At 43.0% G+C, this 18,785-nt stretch overlaps 1 protein-coding gene across 1 annotated transcript in view; it reads right to left on the bottom strand.

Annotated features, from left to right (window-relative positions):
• LOC145358505 (AP-1 complex subunit mu-1) overlaps positions 1 to 18,785 on the bottom strand; it is a 109,725-nt gene that overhangs the window by 54,683 nt on the left and 36,257 nt on the right. Inside the window, exons 5-9 of the mRNA XM_080212621.1 lie at positions 15,596 to 15,743; positions 13,510 to 13,636; positions 7,254 to 7,396; positions 5,558 to 5,629; positions 1,546 to 1,704 (exon numbers count right to left, since the gene is read on the bottom strand). Of these exons, the coding sequence (XP_080068747.1) occupies positions 1,546 to 1,704; positions 5,558 to 5,629; positions 7,254 to 7,396; positions 13,510 to 13,636; positions 15,596 to 15,743 (649 nt within the window). The remainder of the gene's footprint in view (positions 1 to 1,545; positions 1,705 to 5,557; positions 5,630 to 7,253; positions 7,397 to 13,509; positions 13,637 to 15,595; positions 15,744 to 18,785) is intronic.

The following is an 18,785-nucleotide window of genomic DNA, read 5'->3' as shown; positions in this document are numbered from 1 at the left end:
GGCTAAATTCATGTCCTTTTGTAGTTCCTTGCGGTCTTGGAGAATGGCTGCTCTTGGAGAATAAAGACCAGCGCAAAGTGAAGTTGAAGCACTCAATTCCAGAATAAGGGAGGAACAGCTCATTGCACTGTACCTTGCTGCTAAATTCAGTGGCCAAACAGTCCACTGCCAAGTAATTCTGTGGGATTGGCAAACCCTAAATGCTAAGCATGGCTGATCATATTGCCATTTAGTTCAGGGCTGCAAGTTCATGGTTGAACCATCTACAGAATTAAGTGGAACGTACAGCACAGAAACAGGCTATTTGACCCAATCAGTGCTGGTCTCATTGATCTTCCCATTCTTCATCATTTAATATCAATGTAACCCTTTATAATCCTTCTCCCACCAAGCACGTTGTTACTATTTGCCTCAATGACGTTGTGGTAGCCAGTTCTAGATTCTCAACTATGAATTTCTTTGAATACTTGAATATTTAACATTGTCGGCCTCCAGCTTTGCTCTTCCACACAAATAGAAACATTCATTGTGTGTACTGAGAACCTCCATAATTTTAAATATCTCTTAGATCACCCCCCCTCCCCCATCAGACTTCTCTTTTTAAGAGACAAGAAACTCAATGGTGTTCATCTTCTCCTGATAGATACAACTCCAAATTTATAGCATTAAACTTGTAGATTTTTTTGCACCTTCCATAGCATCTCTGTAATTTTTTACTTGGTAGTACAGAGTAGAATATTACTGAAAAGAGAGAAACATGTTGTTGAATCTTTTCATCTTGCACTCATCAGGATAAACACAAGAGTGCCAAACTTCAAATAATCACAACAAGTTATACTACAGGAGAAAATTGGTTGACAAGTCTGATTGGTTGAGGTGTTGCCACGAAGAAAGCAACAGTAAACTACAGGCTCCTCAAGACACCAGGTAATTCAAAAAAGCTCGAACGTATTCCTTTTGCTTGCAGGAAACAGATTCTTGCACATGAATGTATGTTGCTGCTTATAGGCGTAAACGAGCCACATTATCTTAAATTGGTTGTTTGTGTAATTTTTAGCAGAGTCAGGGTTATTCAGCAAGTGCTGCCCAATCACAGAATCACATCTAGCAGTGGACATTCTGTTTTGGATTTTTGTAAATATGGATTGGTTGATTATTCTCTCCTCTGCCCATTACAAACAACCCAAAAAACATGCAGCTTAATTTGCTCACCCAATTGTTGGGACTTACAACCGACACAACTAGCATTCCACTGACACTGAAATTCTTACACACATTGCTGAATTTTATAGTAGTTAGAATGTCTTTTTGACGGCAGCATCCCATCAGTGATAGATACCATTTGCATATCCACTGCAGATGTTGTGCCTCTGTATGCCATAGCTTTGGTTTTTTTTTAAACACAACCTCTAATATATACAGCAAATACACTTCATTGACCCATCTTGGCTTCATAGCCTTCAACAGCTTTGCTTAAAAATCTGATCAGTTTTAATTTTTTTTTAAATCACCACAAATTGGGGAGCTTGCTAAAACAATCCTTACCGGAAATGACTTGATTGACCACACTATTTCACTGCTTTCTGGCACCCACTTCACGTTACCCACTGTGGTCTTAAATTTGGGTGAATCAGCATCGTTTGGGACTGGAATGTGAATCTCGACATTGTTGGCTGTGGATCTACGTTTGAATTGACTTTTTGCCTGGAGGGAGAGAGATGAAGATGACCGTTAGCTGATAGATTACTCAAACAGTTGTTTTAACAAGCAGAATAAAGCAATGGCAACATGTGCCCAAGGTATGCAAGCAGTTTAAGTTTTGAGAACCACACACTACGACTACTGATTCTGAGAAAACACAGGATACAACAAAATCTGCACATTCAGTGCTATACTCAAAGGTACAATACTACATTATACTACAACGATATTAAGGTAAAGTTGCCCTAGTCCCAGATGATTGTAGGCTGACAGTCAATAGTTTAAACAGGAGGGTCACCACACCTCAGGCGAGGAGCAAGGTTGAGAAGGCTTGAATAACTTCAGCCCTTACATAGAACATAACAACGCAGAACAGGCCCTTCGGCCCACAATGTTGCGCCGACCAATTAAAAAGCCAATGACTCTCTAACCTAAACCAATCCCTTTCCATCCATAAACCTATCCACGGATCTCTTAAACGCCCCCAAACTAGGCACATTTACGAATGCAGCAGGCAGGGCATTCCAATCCCTCACCACCCTCTGGGTAAAGAACCTACCTCTGATATCCGTCCTATAACTACCACCCCTTAATTTAAAGCTATGCCCCCTCGTGCTAGCTTTCTCCATCCGAGGAAAAAGGCCATCACTGTCCACCCTATCAAAACCTCTAATCATCTTATATGTTTCAATAAGGTCCCCTCTTAGCCGCCTTCTTTCTAGCGAAAACAACCCCAAATCCCTCAGTCTCTCCTCATAGGACCTCCCCTCCATTCCAGGCAACATCCTGGTAAACCTCCTCTGCACCCTCTCCAATGCCTCCGCATCCTTCCTATAATGTGGGGACCAGAACTGCACACAGTACTCCAAGTGCGGCCGCACCAGAGTTTTGTACAGTTGCAACATGACGCTGCGGCTCCTAAATTCAATCCCCCTACCAATAAACGCCAAGACACCGTATGCCTTCCTAACAATCTTATCTACTTGATTCCCAACTTTCAGGGATCTATGTACACATACACCTAGATCCCTCTGTTCATCCACACTATTCAGAGTCCTACCGTTAGCCCTATACTCTACACATCTGTTATTCCTGCCAAAGTGAATTACCTCACACTTTTCCGCGTTAAACTCCACCCACCACCTCTCGGCCCAGCTCTGCAACTTGTCCAAGTCTCTCTGTAAACTATGACACCCCTCCTCACTATCTACCACACCTCCGACTTTGGTGTCATCAGCAAATTTACTAATCCACCCAACTATACCCTCATCCAGATCATTTATAAAAATTACAAACAGCAGTGGCCCCAAAACAGATCCCTGAGGCACACCACTTGTAACCGAACTCCATGACGAATACTTACCATCAACCACCACCCTCTGTCTCCTATCTGCTAGCCAATTCCTGATCCAATTAACTAAATCACCCTCAATCCCATACATCTGCATTTTCTGCAGAAGCCTTCCATGGTGAACCTTATCAAACGCCTTACTAAAGTCCACATATACCACGTCAACTGCCTTACCCCCATCCACCTCTTTGGTCACTTTCTCAAAAAACTCAATAAGGTTAGTAAGGCACGACCTACCCTCCACAAAACCATGCTGACTATCTCCAATCAATTCATTACTCTCCAAATAACTATAAATCCTATCCCTAATAATTTTTTCTAAAACCTTGCCCACAACAGAAGTAAGACTCACCGGTCTATAATTCCCGGGGAAGTCTCTGTTCCCCTTCTTAAACAATGGGACAACATTCGCTATCCTCCAATCTTCTGGCACTATACCAACATTCGCTATCCTCCAATCTTCTGGCACTATACCTGTGACCAACGACGACCTGAAGATCAGAGCCAGAGGCTCTGCAATCGCCTCTCTTGCCTCCCAGAGAATCCTAGGGTAAATCCCGTCCGGCCCAGGGGACTTATCTATTTTCAAACCCTCAAGAATATCTAGCACATCCTCCTTATCAACTGCAATACTATCCAGTTTACAACCCTGTAACCCAGTGTTCTCCACAGCTACATTTATGTCTCCCTGCGTGAATACCGTAGAGAAATATTGGTTCAATGCCTCTCCAATCTCTTCCGGTTCCACGCATAACTTCCCACTGCTGTCTCTAACTGGCCCTAATCTTGCCCTAACCAATCTTCTGTTCTTAACATATCTATAGAACGCCTTAGGATTCTCCTTAATCCTATCAGCCAAAGTCTTCTCATGTCCTCTTTTAGCCCTTCTTAACTCACTCTTTAACTCCCTCCTAGCCAATCTAAAGCTTTCCAGTGCACTACCTGAGCCCTCAAGTCTCATCCTGACATAAGCCTCCTTTTTCCTTTTAACCAGCGAATCAACTTTTTTAGTGCACCACGGTTCCCTAGCTCGACCATTTCCTCCTTGCCTGACAGGGACGTACATATCAAGGACTCGCAGTAGCTGCTCCTTGAAAAAACTCCACATTTCGGACGTTCCCAGACCCTGTAGTCTCCTAGTCCAACCTATGCTTCCTAATTCTCTCCTAATAGCCTCATAATTACCCTTCCCCCAGCTAAAACTACTGACCTGAGGTTCGTGCCTATCCTTTTCCATCACTAAGGTGAACGTAACCGAATTGTGGTCACTATCACCAAAATGCACACCAACTTCCAAGTCTAACACCTGATCTGGCTCATTTCCCAGCACCAAATCCAATATAGCCTCACCTCTAGTTGGCCTATCTACATACTGAGTCAAAAAACCTTCCTGCACGCTTTGTGCAAAAACTGACCCCTCTAATGAGCTAGAGCTATAACAATTCCAATCAATATTAGTAAAGTTAAAGTCCCCCATAACAATTACCCTATTACCTTCACTCCTATCCAGGATTGTCTCCGCAATCCTTTCCTCAACCTCTCTAGAACGTTTAGGAGGTCTATAAAAGACTCCCAACAGGGTGACCTCTCCTCTCCTATTTCTAATCTCAGCAATCTTACAGGAATTGAACCCACGCTACAGGCGTCACTCTGCGTCACTAACCAGCTAACAGAGCTAAACTGACTCTCCCGTACACGTATTACTGACACGAGAAATATACAGATATAACAGTGACAGTCACCAGTGTAATCTACAACCAACTCCAATTTAAAAACTGCACTTCAGCTCCAGGCAATCACGAGGAGAAAGGAGACACAGTTTTATATCCCGTACAAGTGGCTGTCTTGTTCAGAGTTAATGAGTTCAGTCAATCATAAATGGGACACAGATTATACATCGTTTTTGATGGGGAGTTTATTAAAGGTATCACTGTGTGGGATGAACCACAGGGGTTTTCCTGGATCTTGTTGTATTCTAGGGCTGTATTATTTATTGGTAAAAGTTGGATAAGGAATTTTGTCTTAAAAATGAACTAAAGAGAAATACTGGTTGCGATGGGAGTTCTGGTGAGACTAACCTGAAATTTATTTCTAGCTCCCGTCCTTTCATCTTCAATCACAATTTCACCACAAAAAATCTTTTACAAGGATGTAATTGGCTCAATTTATTTTGTGGGTTTTCACAGTATGTTAATAGCTAATATATACCATCGATGATATTAGATCACATGTCACTGGAAGTCAGAGAGAGATGGGGCTTGAAGGAGCCTCACGTTTATCTGTCTCTGTACATAGTTAATAAATGTTTGACAGTTCCCCGCAGTCTCGCTTCCACCAGTCTGTTAAACATAGCCCGAAACCCTTCATCATGATGTTTCTCAGTTGGCTCCATGCTTTTGAAATGCTGATGGAAGCTGGGTGTTTTAGAAAATAATCACAGTCACTCGAAGCTCCAGTTGGAGTTTTGATGCTTGATCGATTTGCACACGGGAAGGAAGAGCTCACCTTGATCATGTATTCTATTCGACTGTGGGAGTGCTTTTCAATCACCGACTCAATCCAGATCAGAGGCTTGACCTAATGATCAAGAAGATTCCTTTGTGTTAGTACCTTCCGTGACTTTTAATGGAAATTCATCTTTAAAAAGGTAAGAATCACTCCGATCAGCTCAGTACTCCAAGTCCAAAGGTTAACATAAGAGTAAGAAGTCTCACAACACCAGGTTAAAGTCCAACAGGTTTATTTGGTAGCACGAACTTTCAGAGCACTGCACCTTCATCAGATGAGTGTGGAGATGCCGGTGTTGGACTGGGGTAGGCACAGTGGGAAGTCTCACAACATCAGGTTAAAGTCCACCACTCACCTGATGAAGGGGCAGCACTCTGAAAGCTCATGCTACCAAACAAACCTGTTGAACTTTAACCTGGTGTTATAAAACTTCTTGAGAAGGGTGCACTGGAATCAGAGTCTCAATATTTTATCCTGCTTTTGTTTACTTGGTGATTTACTCGGAAACAGAAATAACCCATCAACAATTCAGCAAGCACAAAGGAATATAGGAAAGTGTAATAAAATTCAGGAGGAAGTAATAAAAGTAAAATAAAAGAACAAGTAAATCTACTTTGTACTATGAGCAATATTTTGTTTTGTTTGGAGGCACCGTATTTCAGAAGGGAGGACAACACATTCCCTGTGCTGGGAACAGGCACGGAAAAATTTGAAAGCTGTTGATTTACTCAAGATACCATTTAAGCCCCGATGTCAAATAAAGGCCTCTAAATCATGATTAATTGGTGACTTAATCACTAGGACAATCAGGGAGAATATAACCATTTATCGAGGTCTGACTACATACACAAGGGGTGCTCTTTAATTACAGTTTGGCATACTAATCAAACAAAACAGAGCAAGGCATATGTTTTTCCCCAGAGTTGAACATTTCATTCCATACCAGCCTCAATAGCTTTTAAAATATTAACAGGGGATTAAGGGAATATTGCAGCATAACTCATGCCACAGGCCCAAACTCTTAGCATTGTTGCAATTGTAACCAGCCCAGGGCAACCGCTTCCTCCTGCAACCCCTGACACTATTCCAATCGACCAATAGCCTCCTCACCCCAAACAAGGCTGCGGTTCCAGCCATTTCTGTGATCACAGCCCAGGCAACAGTCCACTTTCCTCCATATCCCATCCACCGGCATGGTCCCAACCACTCTTAATCCAAACTCAACCCAATTGAGAAAACAGATTCCCTTCTCAATCCAAATTATCTGAATGATTCCTCTAATGAAACAGTAGCTGTTGGTGTCCTCCTTGCTGTTTGGAGAAGTTTCATTGAGAAAAATCAGATTTGGTTGGATCGAGGCTCCCAGTAAAGTTCTATTGGTTTAATTATATTCAAAGTCTCGAGAGTACTAATACAGATGATTTTATGTACAGGCTCAAACTTGCACAATCTCCATTTAATCAATCCAAGGAGCTATCATTTGCTCATGAAAGACAGGTGGAAAAGGACAGGGTGCGCCATGCAGTTCCAGCTGGTGCAAGTCATCAAAAAAATTGTTACTGCATCGCATCTTGATAGCTCAGTGATAAGTCATTGTGAATCTCCTTGTGTTTGACAGATTCCAGGCTGCACATTCTACACATTTAGACCAATATTTTTTTTCACGACTCACTGTGTGCAGCTCAGTACCTACATGCGTGTTTAAACGGTAGGACATCAACTCGAATTCTCCGTCTGGTGGAATGAAGGAAATGGTTCTGTCGTTCTCGAATCGGGAGAGGCGCACACACTGGTGAAATTTCACATCTTCCAACTCCACGGATTTGCTTTTGCCGCCTGCCTCGGGAAAGAAAAAGAGACCCTTTCAACCTGGTTCAGCAAGGCTTTCTTTTCCAAATGATTCAGAGTTTGTCAATCGATACTCGGAGATAACAGGAATGGTGAAAAAGAACCAACGCTTGATTTTGTAACTTCAATCAAGAACTTCCCAAATTGAAGAAATATCGGTCAGTTCACAGCAGCAACTGATGTTAGTTCCAAGCCAGAGGCAAATACTGATCCAAATTCTGATTATAACACTTTAATAACAGGGGTAGTGAGAATTGTTGACTGATCCCTTCTCAAAGATTTATTTGTCCTTTTCCAATACTCATTCCTCTAAACATTTAAAATTTCACCCTAGCAGATAACAAGTTTGCACGTCTACACTCTCACAGGAATCTCACCTGACACTACCTAATCATTAGGAGTCTCCTGGAAGGCAGGATACCAGTGTACGCTATCACAGTGGAACCCTACCGCCAGATGTGAAGCATCCCTCAGGTGAGCAGCTTAGCAACAAGTGCTCCTCAGATGGAACAATCATTTTTGTGAAATGTGAGCAAAACAGAATCCTTCTCAGCAATCCCTTATAAGAGGCTTATAGATTTTTACTTCTGGCAAGCACCAGAGTTCAAATAATATTCGCAGTAACTTCGTTGCAGTATTAATGCAAGCCTACTAATAAATAAACTTAAACTTAGTTGATTATAAGTGAGTCAAATATAATTGATACCATAGAAAATGTGGCTGCAAAACAATGACCCACAATACATTGTCGGCTGTCAGCGGATGTACATGTGCTATGTTGATGCAACTTATTAATCTCTTGATTTGAGGAAGAGAAATATCAGCAAGACAAAATTAATTCCACTTGTTGCTGAGAAAATAATCCTTCCCCCCTAATCTTTTCTTCTCCTTCCTGTCTGAAAGTAGTGGTATGCTGATAATAACAACCCGTGAAGGTGCGCAGCCTTCTGCTACCTGTGCAGCAGTGGGCTATACTTTTGTAAAACTGAATTCAGTCATTTATTTCTGTACTGTTCTACCCCGTCAGCCACTGAAATGCGTGCAGTGCCCCATCCTCCTCAACTAAATATAACACTGTAGCTACAAACCACACTGCACCCCGACACAACTAAGTGTCTTGTGGTAAACAACTATTTACTGACACCGGTGTTTTCATTAGAGATTTCTTCGGTTAAACAAACAGTTGCTTTAATCCAGGGAAATTACAAGGCACAGAATAGGCAGTAATCTTCCTATTGGTTTGGTGTGGTCAATTTGCTTCCTAACTGCAGGATGCATGAAAACTGTTGGCACAAACAAGGCAGCTGGTGGTTTGTGGCTAAGAGATAGCTGCTGGCCAAAAGAGCATCTGGAAATTAATTGGTTTTATAAAAAAAGTGACATTTGGCTTTTCAAAGAAGTGAGTAAGCTTGTTTATTTTGCAAAAGTTGTTTGTGCTTTGTTTACAGCAGCAGCAGTGAAGAACATGGCAACTAAAACATTTGCAGCTGAGCGTTTAAATGCTTGTCTGAAGAGTGGGACAGTTCTCACCAGAGCCGATATTTAACCCCCTAAACCAACACAATGGCTTATTAAAATCATAGAATCCCTACAGTGCAGGAGGCCATTCATCCCATTGGGTATTTACCGACAACAATCCCACCCAGGCCCTATACCCGTAACCCCAATTATTTACCCTGCTAAACCCCATGACACTAAGGGGCAATTTAGTATGGCTAATCAACCTAACCTGTGTATTTCTGGAGTGTGCGAGGAAATCCACGCAGACACAGGTAGAATGTGCAGACTCCACACAGACAGTGACCCGAGGCCGGAATTGAAGCCAGATCCTCAGTACTGAGAGACAGCAGCGTTAACCACTGCGCCACTCCAATACTCAGACAATAGAAGCAAGTGGTATTAAAGGGAGGCCGGTAACACTGATTGGCAATTGGCCAAATAGGAGGAAAAAACGAGAAAGTACAGTGCAGTTAAATTCCACTGACTGCGGAATTTAAAACTCAGGGCACTGTTTCAGGATAAGAGCCGATGACCATTTAGGACCAAGATGAGGAGAAATTGCTTCACTTTAAGGGTTGCTGGTCTTGTGAATTCTCTACACCTGTGTACTGGGGATCGTCCGCTGTTTACTGTGCTTAAGACTGAGAAAAACAAATGTTTGGTCTCCTGGGGAATGAAAGGATAATGGGGAACGGATGGGAAAGGAGAGTTGAAGTCAACAATCAGCCACAGTTGTACTGTGCAGTACAGCACACGCAACAGGCTACACGGTCTACTCCTGTTCCCATCTCTTGTGTACTTCAGGGGAGGCTAGCAAAATGGGCAGAAAATGGCAGGTAAATTTGATGTGGGTGAGTGTAAAGTAAGGCATTTTGGGAGAAGTAACATGGGGCAGCGATATAATCTAAATGGTATAATTCCAAACCAGGGCAAGAACAGAGAACCTTCGTGTGCATATTCACATCATTGGAGAAGACAGGGTGAGTTGAGAAGATGGTCAAGAAAGCACTTGGGATATGTGGATTCATAAATAGGAGCACTGAATAAAGAAACAAGGACATAGTATTAAACCTTTACAAATCTCTGGTTAGTTCACAGCTCGAATATGTTGTACAGCTCTGCGCACTACATTTTAAGAAGGATATCGCAATCCTGGAAAGGTTAAAAAGGGACACATCAGGATGCAATCAGGGATGGTAATTAGCCAAAGTCCACAGGGGACTGTATGCATCATTCAGAAAAACAAATTGTTCTGAAAGCTTGAGGGATACTACTTTGCACCAAACATGGGGTATGCAAGGAGACAGGTCTCCACAAACTACCACATCCGGGAAGGTGGTTGAACCCACACCCACCAGTGTTATTCTGCACTACACTAGTCATCTGGCCAGCTGAGGTAAGTGACCACCATCTGGCAGAGATGAGGGAATTCAGTTATGTGGAGAGATCTGTGAAGCTGGGACTGTTCTCCTTATGAGACAACAAGTAGAAAGAAACGATCCTTTGGCACATGCATGGCAACAGATTGAAAATAACTGGCCAATGAACACAAGATCTGGAATGCACTCACTGAACCAGGTTCATCATGAACTTTTCAAAGGCGATTGGGCATGTACTTGAAGAGGACTGAGTCAGCAGGTTACAGGGAAAAGGCTGGAATGTGGGACTAAATTGGACTGCTCTCAGAGTCAGCATATGCAAGTTAGGCCAAATAGCCTACATCTGTGCTGTAAGATTTTATCAATTTATGATCATCACATTATTAATGGGACTGTGCTGTGTGAGAACTGGCTGCTACATCTCCTACATCATAGTGTGGAACTACACTTAAAAAGTAATTAATTGGCTGCAAAATATTTTGAATGTAACACAATTATAAAAAATATCCTGCGAACACAAATATTTATTTTACTCTTCTCCAGTGGGTTCAGTCACAATCTGATACTTACTCACAGATAGCTGGACATGCATCTCCTCCACAAACTGGAACACACAGGCACACACAGCTATCTTTATGTCCTATTTTGTCTCCTAATCTAAGATGCTTTTGTCCTTCTGTGCTCAGTTTGCTGTGTCTGCCTGTACTCCTCTCCCTGCCCCTTTCTGTCCTTGCGCAGTTACTGTTAGCTTGTATTTATTTTTAGGTTTGGGAGAACATTCCCACTCCTGATTTCCTACATTGGAATACACTATCTGACTGTGCCCCACTTGGCCACCATTCCAGTTTTCCCCCACCACTGTCTTTCCCTAGATTATTAGGAGCAGCTTACTGGAATTAGGAAACAGAATCAATTTCAGATGGTTCCAGCTTACTTTAACTCTTCAATGTGGTGACTCAAAATGCCTGCAAATGATGTACTTAAAGAACACAGGAAGAGGAGCACACCACTAAGCTTCCTAAGCCTACTCAATCATTCAATAAAATCAGGCTAATTTATGACCCAACTCCTTTCCCTTATATCCCTAAAATCTTTGATTAATAAAAATCGATAGATCCTAAATTTAAAATTAATTGGCCTCGCAGTTGTTTGCAGAAGAGTTTTCTACAATTCTATGCACATCAAAAACATTTCCTAACTTCACTGCAGGAAGATTTGGATCTGTTAGACTATGACCCCTGATCTTAGATTCCCTATTTAGCAGAAATCCCTTCAGTTCCCCTTAATGCCTTGGAAACTTTAATCAAATATAAGAACATAAGAAATAGAAGCAGGAGTAGGCCATCCAGCCCTTAGAGCCTGCCTCGCCATTCAATAAGATCATGGCTGATCTGAAGTGGATCAGCTCCACTTTCCCGCTTTCTCCCCATAACCCTTAATTCCCCTGGCCATTAGAAACCTGTCTACCCGTGACTTAAATATATTTAGCGAGGTAGCCTCCACCACTTCAACGGGCAGAGAATTCCAGAGATTCACCACCCTTTGAGTGAAGAAGTTCCCCCTCAACTCTGTTCTAAACTGCACCCCCCTTATCTTGAGGCTGTGTCCTCTAGTCCTGCTATCCTTTTAAATTGGGAAGAATCTCTCTTCTAAGTGGGAAGAATGTCTCTTCTAATAGTTTATTTATTAGTGACAAATCGGTTTACATTAACACTGCTATGACGTTACTGTGAAAATCCCCTCGTCACCACACTCCGGCACCTATTCAGGTACACTGTGGGAGAATTGAGCATGGCCAATGCATCTACCCAGCACGTCTTTCTGACTCAGTGGGAACTGGGGCACCCGGAGGAAACCCACGCAGACGGGGGAAAATGTGCAAATTCCACACAGATAGTGACCCAAGCTGGAATTAAACCTGGGTCCCTGGCACTGTGAAGCAGCAGTGCCAACCACTGTCCCACTATAAATCCAAGGGAACACAACTCGAGTTTGTGCAACCTCCCCACAGAACTTTTTTCTAGTTAAGTGGCCATGACCAGGAAGGTCCCCAACATTTATTGCCTTTGAATACAACTCTGTGGTTTGCTCGCCCATTACGGATGGCAGTTTAGAATCAGCCACATTGCTGAAGGTCTGAAGTCACGTGGTGACCAGAGCAGGTGAGGGCGAGATTTCCTTTCCTGCAGGACATTAATGAAAGTTGGAATTTTACAATAATTTGATAGTTGCATGCTCACCATTACTGATATCAGCCTTGCATTCTAGATTTTAATTAATTAGTTGAATTTAAATTCCCCAGCTACTGTGGTGGGATTTGAACTCATTCAAACCTTGGCAGTTGGGCATCATTCTCAACCTGCATGGCACTCCTTTAAAGGACAATGTATCCTTCCAAAGGTATGGCAGAACTGAATATTACTCCAGGTGTGGTGTAATACCTTTGTATAGCCTTAGCATAACTTCCATCCCCTTGTATTCCAGTCCTCCAGACATGAAAGTCAGTATTGCATTAACTGTTTTCTTTTTGTTTTCTGTAATATTTTAATGATCAACATAAACAGACTGCTACTGTTCCCAAGTTTTCACCATTTTGGAAGTAGTCTAATGGATCAACTTGAGGTTCAAAGTGGATGACCTCACATTTACCTCGACTGAAGTACAGCAAGATCCCACAAGCAGCAGTGAGATGAATGAATAGCTTATCTTTTACTTAAAGTGATGTTAGTTGACAGATAAAGATTTGGCAGGATTTTGTGAAGGTGCTCCGTTTCCAATAGTACTGCGGATCTTTACATCGACCCAAGAGGGCGGACAGAGCCTCAGTTTAATGTCTCTAAAAGATGGTATCTTTGACAGTGCAGGTCTCCCCAATACTGCACAGTGTCAAGACTCTGTATTGGAACTTGAAGCCACATTCTTCTGATTCGGAGGCGAGAGTGCTACAACTGAACCATGCTTCAAATACTCTGCCCCATTTCCCCCACATTTCATCATTAGATTGGTAGACTTTTGTTTAACTAAAACTTTGTACATTCAAAGAATCAACAATCTCAGTATGAAACTGCCCAAGCTTTAGGAGGATCAAATCCCACAGGCGCTTTATACACTAACGTTTTAGCTATTTCCTCTTCACACAAAAAGGTAGAGGGTTTTTTATCTCCCTCCGCGCACACAGTCACTACTTTGCTTGGCACAATATTGTAACAAATGAATACTCACGGCCCGTGTTCTCAAATAATACTTTGTCATTTAGTCCGAGTCTCAATTCTGGCATTCCTGATAGAAATACTCTCATTTTGATGGAACCCACTATTTCACTACGCAACACATTTCCATTCGCACTAACCTAGAGTGAGAGAAAGAAAGATGATGACCTCTCCAGAACTGATTTAAACAGATTTCCACTTCAAACCAAGTCTATAAAACAATTTACTAACAGTCAAGAACAGGGGAACATCAAGTTATTAAATATTCAGGAATCTGTGACCTGTGATTACATTTTAATAAACACTAATGGAATATTTAGGGTGGTGCAGTGGTTAGCACTGCTGCAGGGATCTGGGTTAGATTTACGGCTTGGGTCACTGTGTCCGGAGTTTGCATGTTCTTCCCGTGTCTGCATGGGTTTCCTCCGGGTGCTCCAGTTTCTCCCACAGTCCAAAGATGTGCCGGTTAGGTAGATTGGCCATGCTAAATTGTCCCTTAGTGTCAGGGGGACTAGCAGGGTAAATGCATGGGGTTAGGGCCTGGGTGGGATTGTGTTCGGTTCAGATTCAATGGGCCAAATGGCCTTCTGCACTGTACGAATTCTACGATTTCTATGATGATTTAGCCTTTTTAATGCTTATCAAGATGAGCAGCATCAATATTAGGAATAAGAGCTTTATAATTCTTTGGTTGGCACTTTAAGGACAGTCACTATTGTGCAGAAGTGTCAGACAACTGCCTTAATATCCTCGCCTCCACAAAAACCCAATATCCATTGCCTCCAACTGACCCCCTCAGATGACATCACCAATTTCCAAATCTGATAGGCAGTTTCATGGTGTGTGTGACATTATCCAAGCTCATTCAGGCTGGATCTTACGGCTTTGTATTTTCAGCCTGGGGTGAATCAAACCCAGGATTCAGAGGTGAATGCACTGCAGGAATCTACCATGGGCGGCACGGTAGCACAGTGGTTAGCACTACTGCTTCACAGCTCCAGCGACCTGGGTTCGATTCCCGGTTTGGGTCACTGCCCGAGTGGAGTTTGCATATTCTCCTCGTCTCTGCATGGGTTTCCTCCCACAGTCCAAAGATGTGTGGATTACATTGACTGGCCATGCTAAGTTGACCGTAGATGCATAGGTTAGAGGATTACTGGGTAAAATATGTACAGATATGGAGTTAGAACCTGGGTGGGATTGTGGTCGGTGCAGACTCGATGGGCCAAATGGCCTCTTTCTGTACTGTAGGGTTTCTAAACAGAACACGAAGACTTCTAAAGAGAATATTGTTCAAGAGTGAATCGTTGCCTCTCTCCAAGGGTATCCAACGTTCCCTTTAAAATGTAGTTGTCATGAATAGCCTCAGCTGTTCAGTGCGCGGCTTAAGTGTTTTGGCAAAAGAGAATATTTCTCACCAAACAAAGCCAGCGCAATGTTTTAGGCTGTTGCATGTTCACAAAACATAGCAGGAACACTGAGCAAAGGGAAGGAGAGCGACCAGAACACTTCAAACGCCAATAAGTGGCCAGTTGGAATAAAACAGCCAAATGGCTTGCAAACAGGCCTTTGCACTCGTTTGAGGAATGATGCATGGGTCACTGAAAAAAAAAGCATAAATCAAATTGAAATATTTGTGCTGAAGCATCTCAGCATTCACAGCAAGTATAGGTCTTGCTGTGGTGCAGTGGGTAGTGTCCCGACCCCTGGGCCAGAAGATTCGGCTTCAAATCCCTCTTCAGGACTTGATCGCCATGGAAGGTGTCTTCATAACATTCTCAAACAGATCAATTATCAGCCTGAAAATCCTTCCAATACATCTGGTGACACACAGCTCAGAGTGAGTGTGTTTCCTGGTCAGCCACATTGCAGGAGGCAATGGAAAACCACTGCAAACATAATCATGGACCAATCCGATGGAAGTCCATGGTCGCCAATGCCCTCTTAGGGTATATGAAAGAGAAGGAGGTGCTTAAGATAAAGGTGCTGCCGTTTAAATAGTTTCAAGCATTCTCTCTTCACTCCCCTGTGTACCCCCAAGATGAATTGGAAGTCCTGTATGTTGCAAAGTTCTACTTGTCTAAGAAGAAAGAACTTACCAATAGATTGACAGATTCAATAACATCAAGAAATACTTCATTTTTCCGATACTTGATCCCCTCCGATCTCCAAGACACAGCATTGGTAACTGTTGCTGGTGGGCGTGGAGCCCCAGTGTCCAGCTTATGACCTTCCTGCGTAATATACCTAAAATTGGAATGAACACAAGTTGGAGATTTGTCTAACAGAGGCAGATTTGGAAGTGACATTCAGTGTTGAACCTGTACAGTAGCCACTTTTCTACTCTCTGAACCCTGGTAACTTGGCCAATCGACAATTCGATACTCTTAGTGCAGGGCTTTTTACAGTGCTAACATTCGGTTGGAAAATGTTGCCCTGATTTTGCAGTCAGTAGCAATGAAAAGGATTACATCGCTGCACCGTTACCTTGCTAATTGTTGTACTGGGAAATTGCTCTGTCAGCTGCAGCATGGATCCATTGGCATGGTGCAATTCTGGCAAACCCATGTCCCCTTTGACGTTACAAGATGATGGATGCTGAGGTCAGGGATAGGGTGTGCGAGCACTCTAGAGAATGTCAATATATCGAAGGAGGGGGGAGCGTTGTGCATCCTAAATTGCGTTAATGCAGACACATCCCCAGGCCACTGTGGGAGGCAAAGGGAGAAATAGCTGGGGCCTTAACAGATATCTTCACATTCTCTTTGGCCACAAGCGAGGTTCCTGATGTCAGTGGTGGGGAAGCTTTTGGAGAAAATAGTGAGAGACAGGATATATGCACATTTGGAAGAAAATGGACTAGTTAGTGACAGGCAACATGGTTTCATACAGGGAAGGTCAGATCTCACCAACTTGATTGAATTTTTGAAGAGGTGACAAAGATAATTGATGAGGGAAGGGCTGTGGATTTAGTTTATATCGACTTTAGCAAGACGTTTGACAAGATGGCACACAGCAGACTGGTACAGAAATTAACATCACATAGGATTCGGGATGGGCTGGCTGGATGGATACAGACCTGGCTTGGTTATAGAAGGCAGAGAGTAGTGGTGGGAGGGTGTTTTTCAGAATGGAGATCAGTGACTAGTTAGTGGTATGTGCAGGGATCAGTGCTGGGACCCCTGTTGTTTGTAGTATATTTAAATAATCTGGAAGAAAATGTGGATGGTCTGACTAGAAAATTTGCAGATGACATGATGATTGAGGGACTTGCTGATAGTGCCAGGCTACCAAATAAACACGTTGGACTTTAACCTGGTGTTGTGAGCCTTCTTACCATGCCTACCCCAGTCCAACACTGGCATCTTCACATCAGTGCCAGGGACTGTCAGAGGATACAACAGGATATACATAGGCTAGAGACTTAGACACAAATGACAGTGGAGTTCAATCCGGACAAATGCCGGGTGATGCATTTTGGAGGATCAAATTTAAGGGTGAATTATACTGTAAAAGGCAGAATCCTCTGGAACATTAACATCCAGAGGGATCCAGGTGTGCAGGTGCACAGTTCCCCAAAAGTGATAACACAGATGGCCAAGGCATATAGCATGCTTGCCTTCATCAGCCAAAGTATTGAGTACAAGAGTTAGCAAATCATGTTGTAGCTATATAAAAACCTTGGTTAGGCCACATTTGGAGTATTGTGTGCAATTCTGGGCACCACATCAGAAGGATGTGGGAGCTTTGGAGAGAGTGCAAAGGAAGTTCACCAGGATGTTGCCTGGTCTCGAGGGCGTTGGCTATGAGGAGAGGTTGAATAAACTGGGATTATTTTCACGGGAAAGATGGAGGCTGAGGGGAGACCGGATAAAAGTCTACAAAATTATGAGGGGCATTTATCCCCAGGGTGGAAGTGTCAATTACAAGGGGGCACATGTTCAAGGTGAGGGGGGAAAGTTTAAGGGAGATGTGCGGGGAAGTTTTTCATGCAGAGAATGGTAGGTGCCTGGAATGTGCTGCCAAAGGTGGTGGTGGTGGAAGCAGGCACATTAGCAACATTTAAGAGGCATCTGGATGGGTACATGGATAGGGAGGGAATAGAGGGATACAGACCAAGTAAGGGCAGAAAGTTTTTATGTTTAGTTAGGGCATCATGACTGGCACAGGCTTGGAGGGCCGAAGGGCCTGTTCCTATGCTGTGGTGAACTTTGTTCTTTATGAAGACATGCGTCTTGAGTGTTGACTTCAACTCAATGACTGGTTTTTACAAATTATTTTACGTCTCAGTGTTTCGATTCCAGTCTTGGGTGACTGTCTGTGTGGAGTTTGTACATTCATAGAATCCCAACAGTGCAGGAGACAACCACTTGGACCATCTAGTCAGCATAGATTCACTGACAGAGCACCTTAAGCAGGCTCACTCGCCATTCCATTCCTGTAGACCAATGACTTATCTTCAGATCTTGGCACACTGCGAGACAACTTAGCATGGCCAATTGACCTAACCTGCACATATTTCTCCCCCTGCATCTGTTTCCTTTGGCTGCTCTGGTTTCCTCCCACGGTCTAAAGATGTGCAGATTTAGACGGATTAGTCATGGTAAATATGCAGGGATAGGGTGGGAGAGTCAGTACAGACTTGTTGGGCCAAATGGCCTCCTTCTGCACTGTAGGGATCCTATGATTCTATCCTACGCTCTTCCTAGTTTGCTGCTATTAGGACCAGTCCACAATTGGGGGATATATATCTGAATAGTCAGCTCAAACCCGGTTGACAGCTGATGACAAGAAAAACAAATCAACTCAACACAAATGATTTACCTACCCTAGCCCTCACTCTTTTATTGTTTCCTTTTCCGCTCTCTGGCTGTGGGAGCAGACCTCAATTAGCCTGAGGCATTTCCACACTACTACAATTAGTCCCTCATATACATTGAAGAAGAACTGTAATACTTTGGATTATTTAAGTTCTCAATTTCAACTCTAAGTTTTTGCAGAATAGAAAGCCTCACTTTGGTAGAATGATAACATATAACCAGCACACTGACGGCAGTGTATAGTACATACAGGATGCAATATTAACAACTCAATGCTTCCTCAACAGAAGAGCATGGGTAGTGGTCATGGGAATGCCATCACCTCAGAGTGCCCCTATAAGGCACACACCATAGAAGAGAAACCCCACAATGCAGAACAGGCCAGTTGGCTCATCTATTCTTCATTGACTCTGACAGAGTATCTTAACCCAGGTCCTCTTTCCTGCCCAATCCCCATAACCTCACACAT

This window comes from Carcharhinus amblyrhynchos, chromosome 26, assembly GCF_965287045.1.
Source record: "Carcharhinus amblyrhynchos chromosome 26, sCarAmb.v2.hapA, whole genome shotgun sequence".
Classification (NCBI taxonomy): Eukaryota; Metazoa; Chordata; class Chondrichthyes; order Carcharhiniformes; family Carcharhinidae; genus Carcharhinus; species Carcharhinus amblyrhynchos.
The sequence above is the reverse complement of the archived record's forward strand: the minus strand, read 5'-3'. Positions and strand labels throughout refer to the sequence as shown.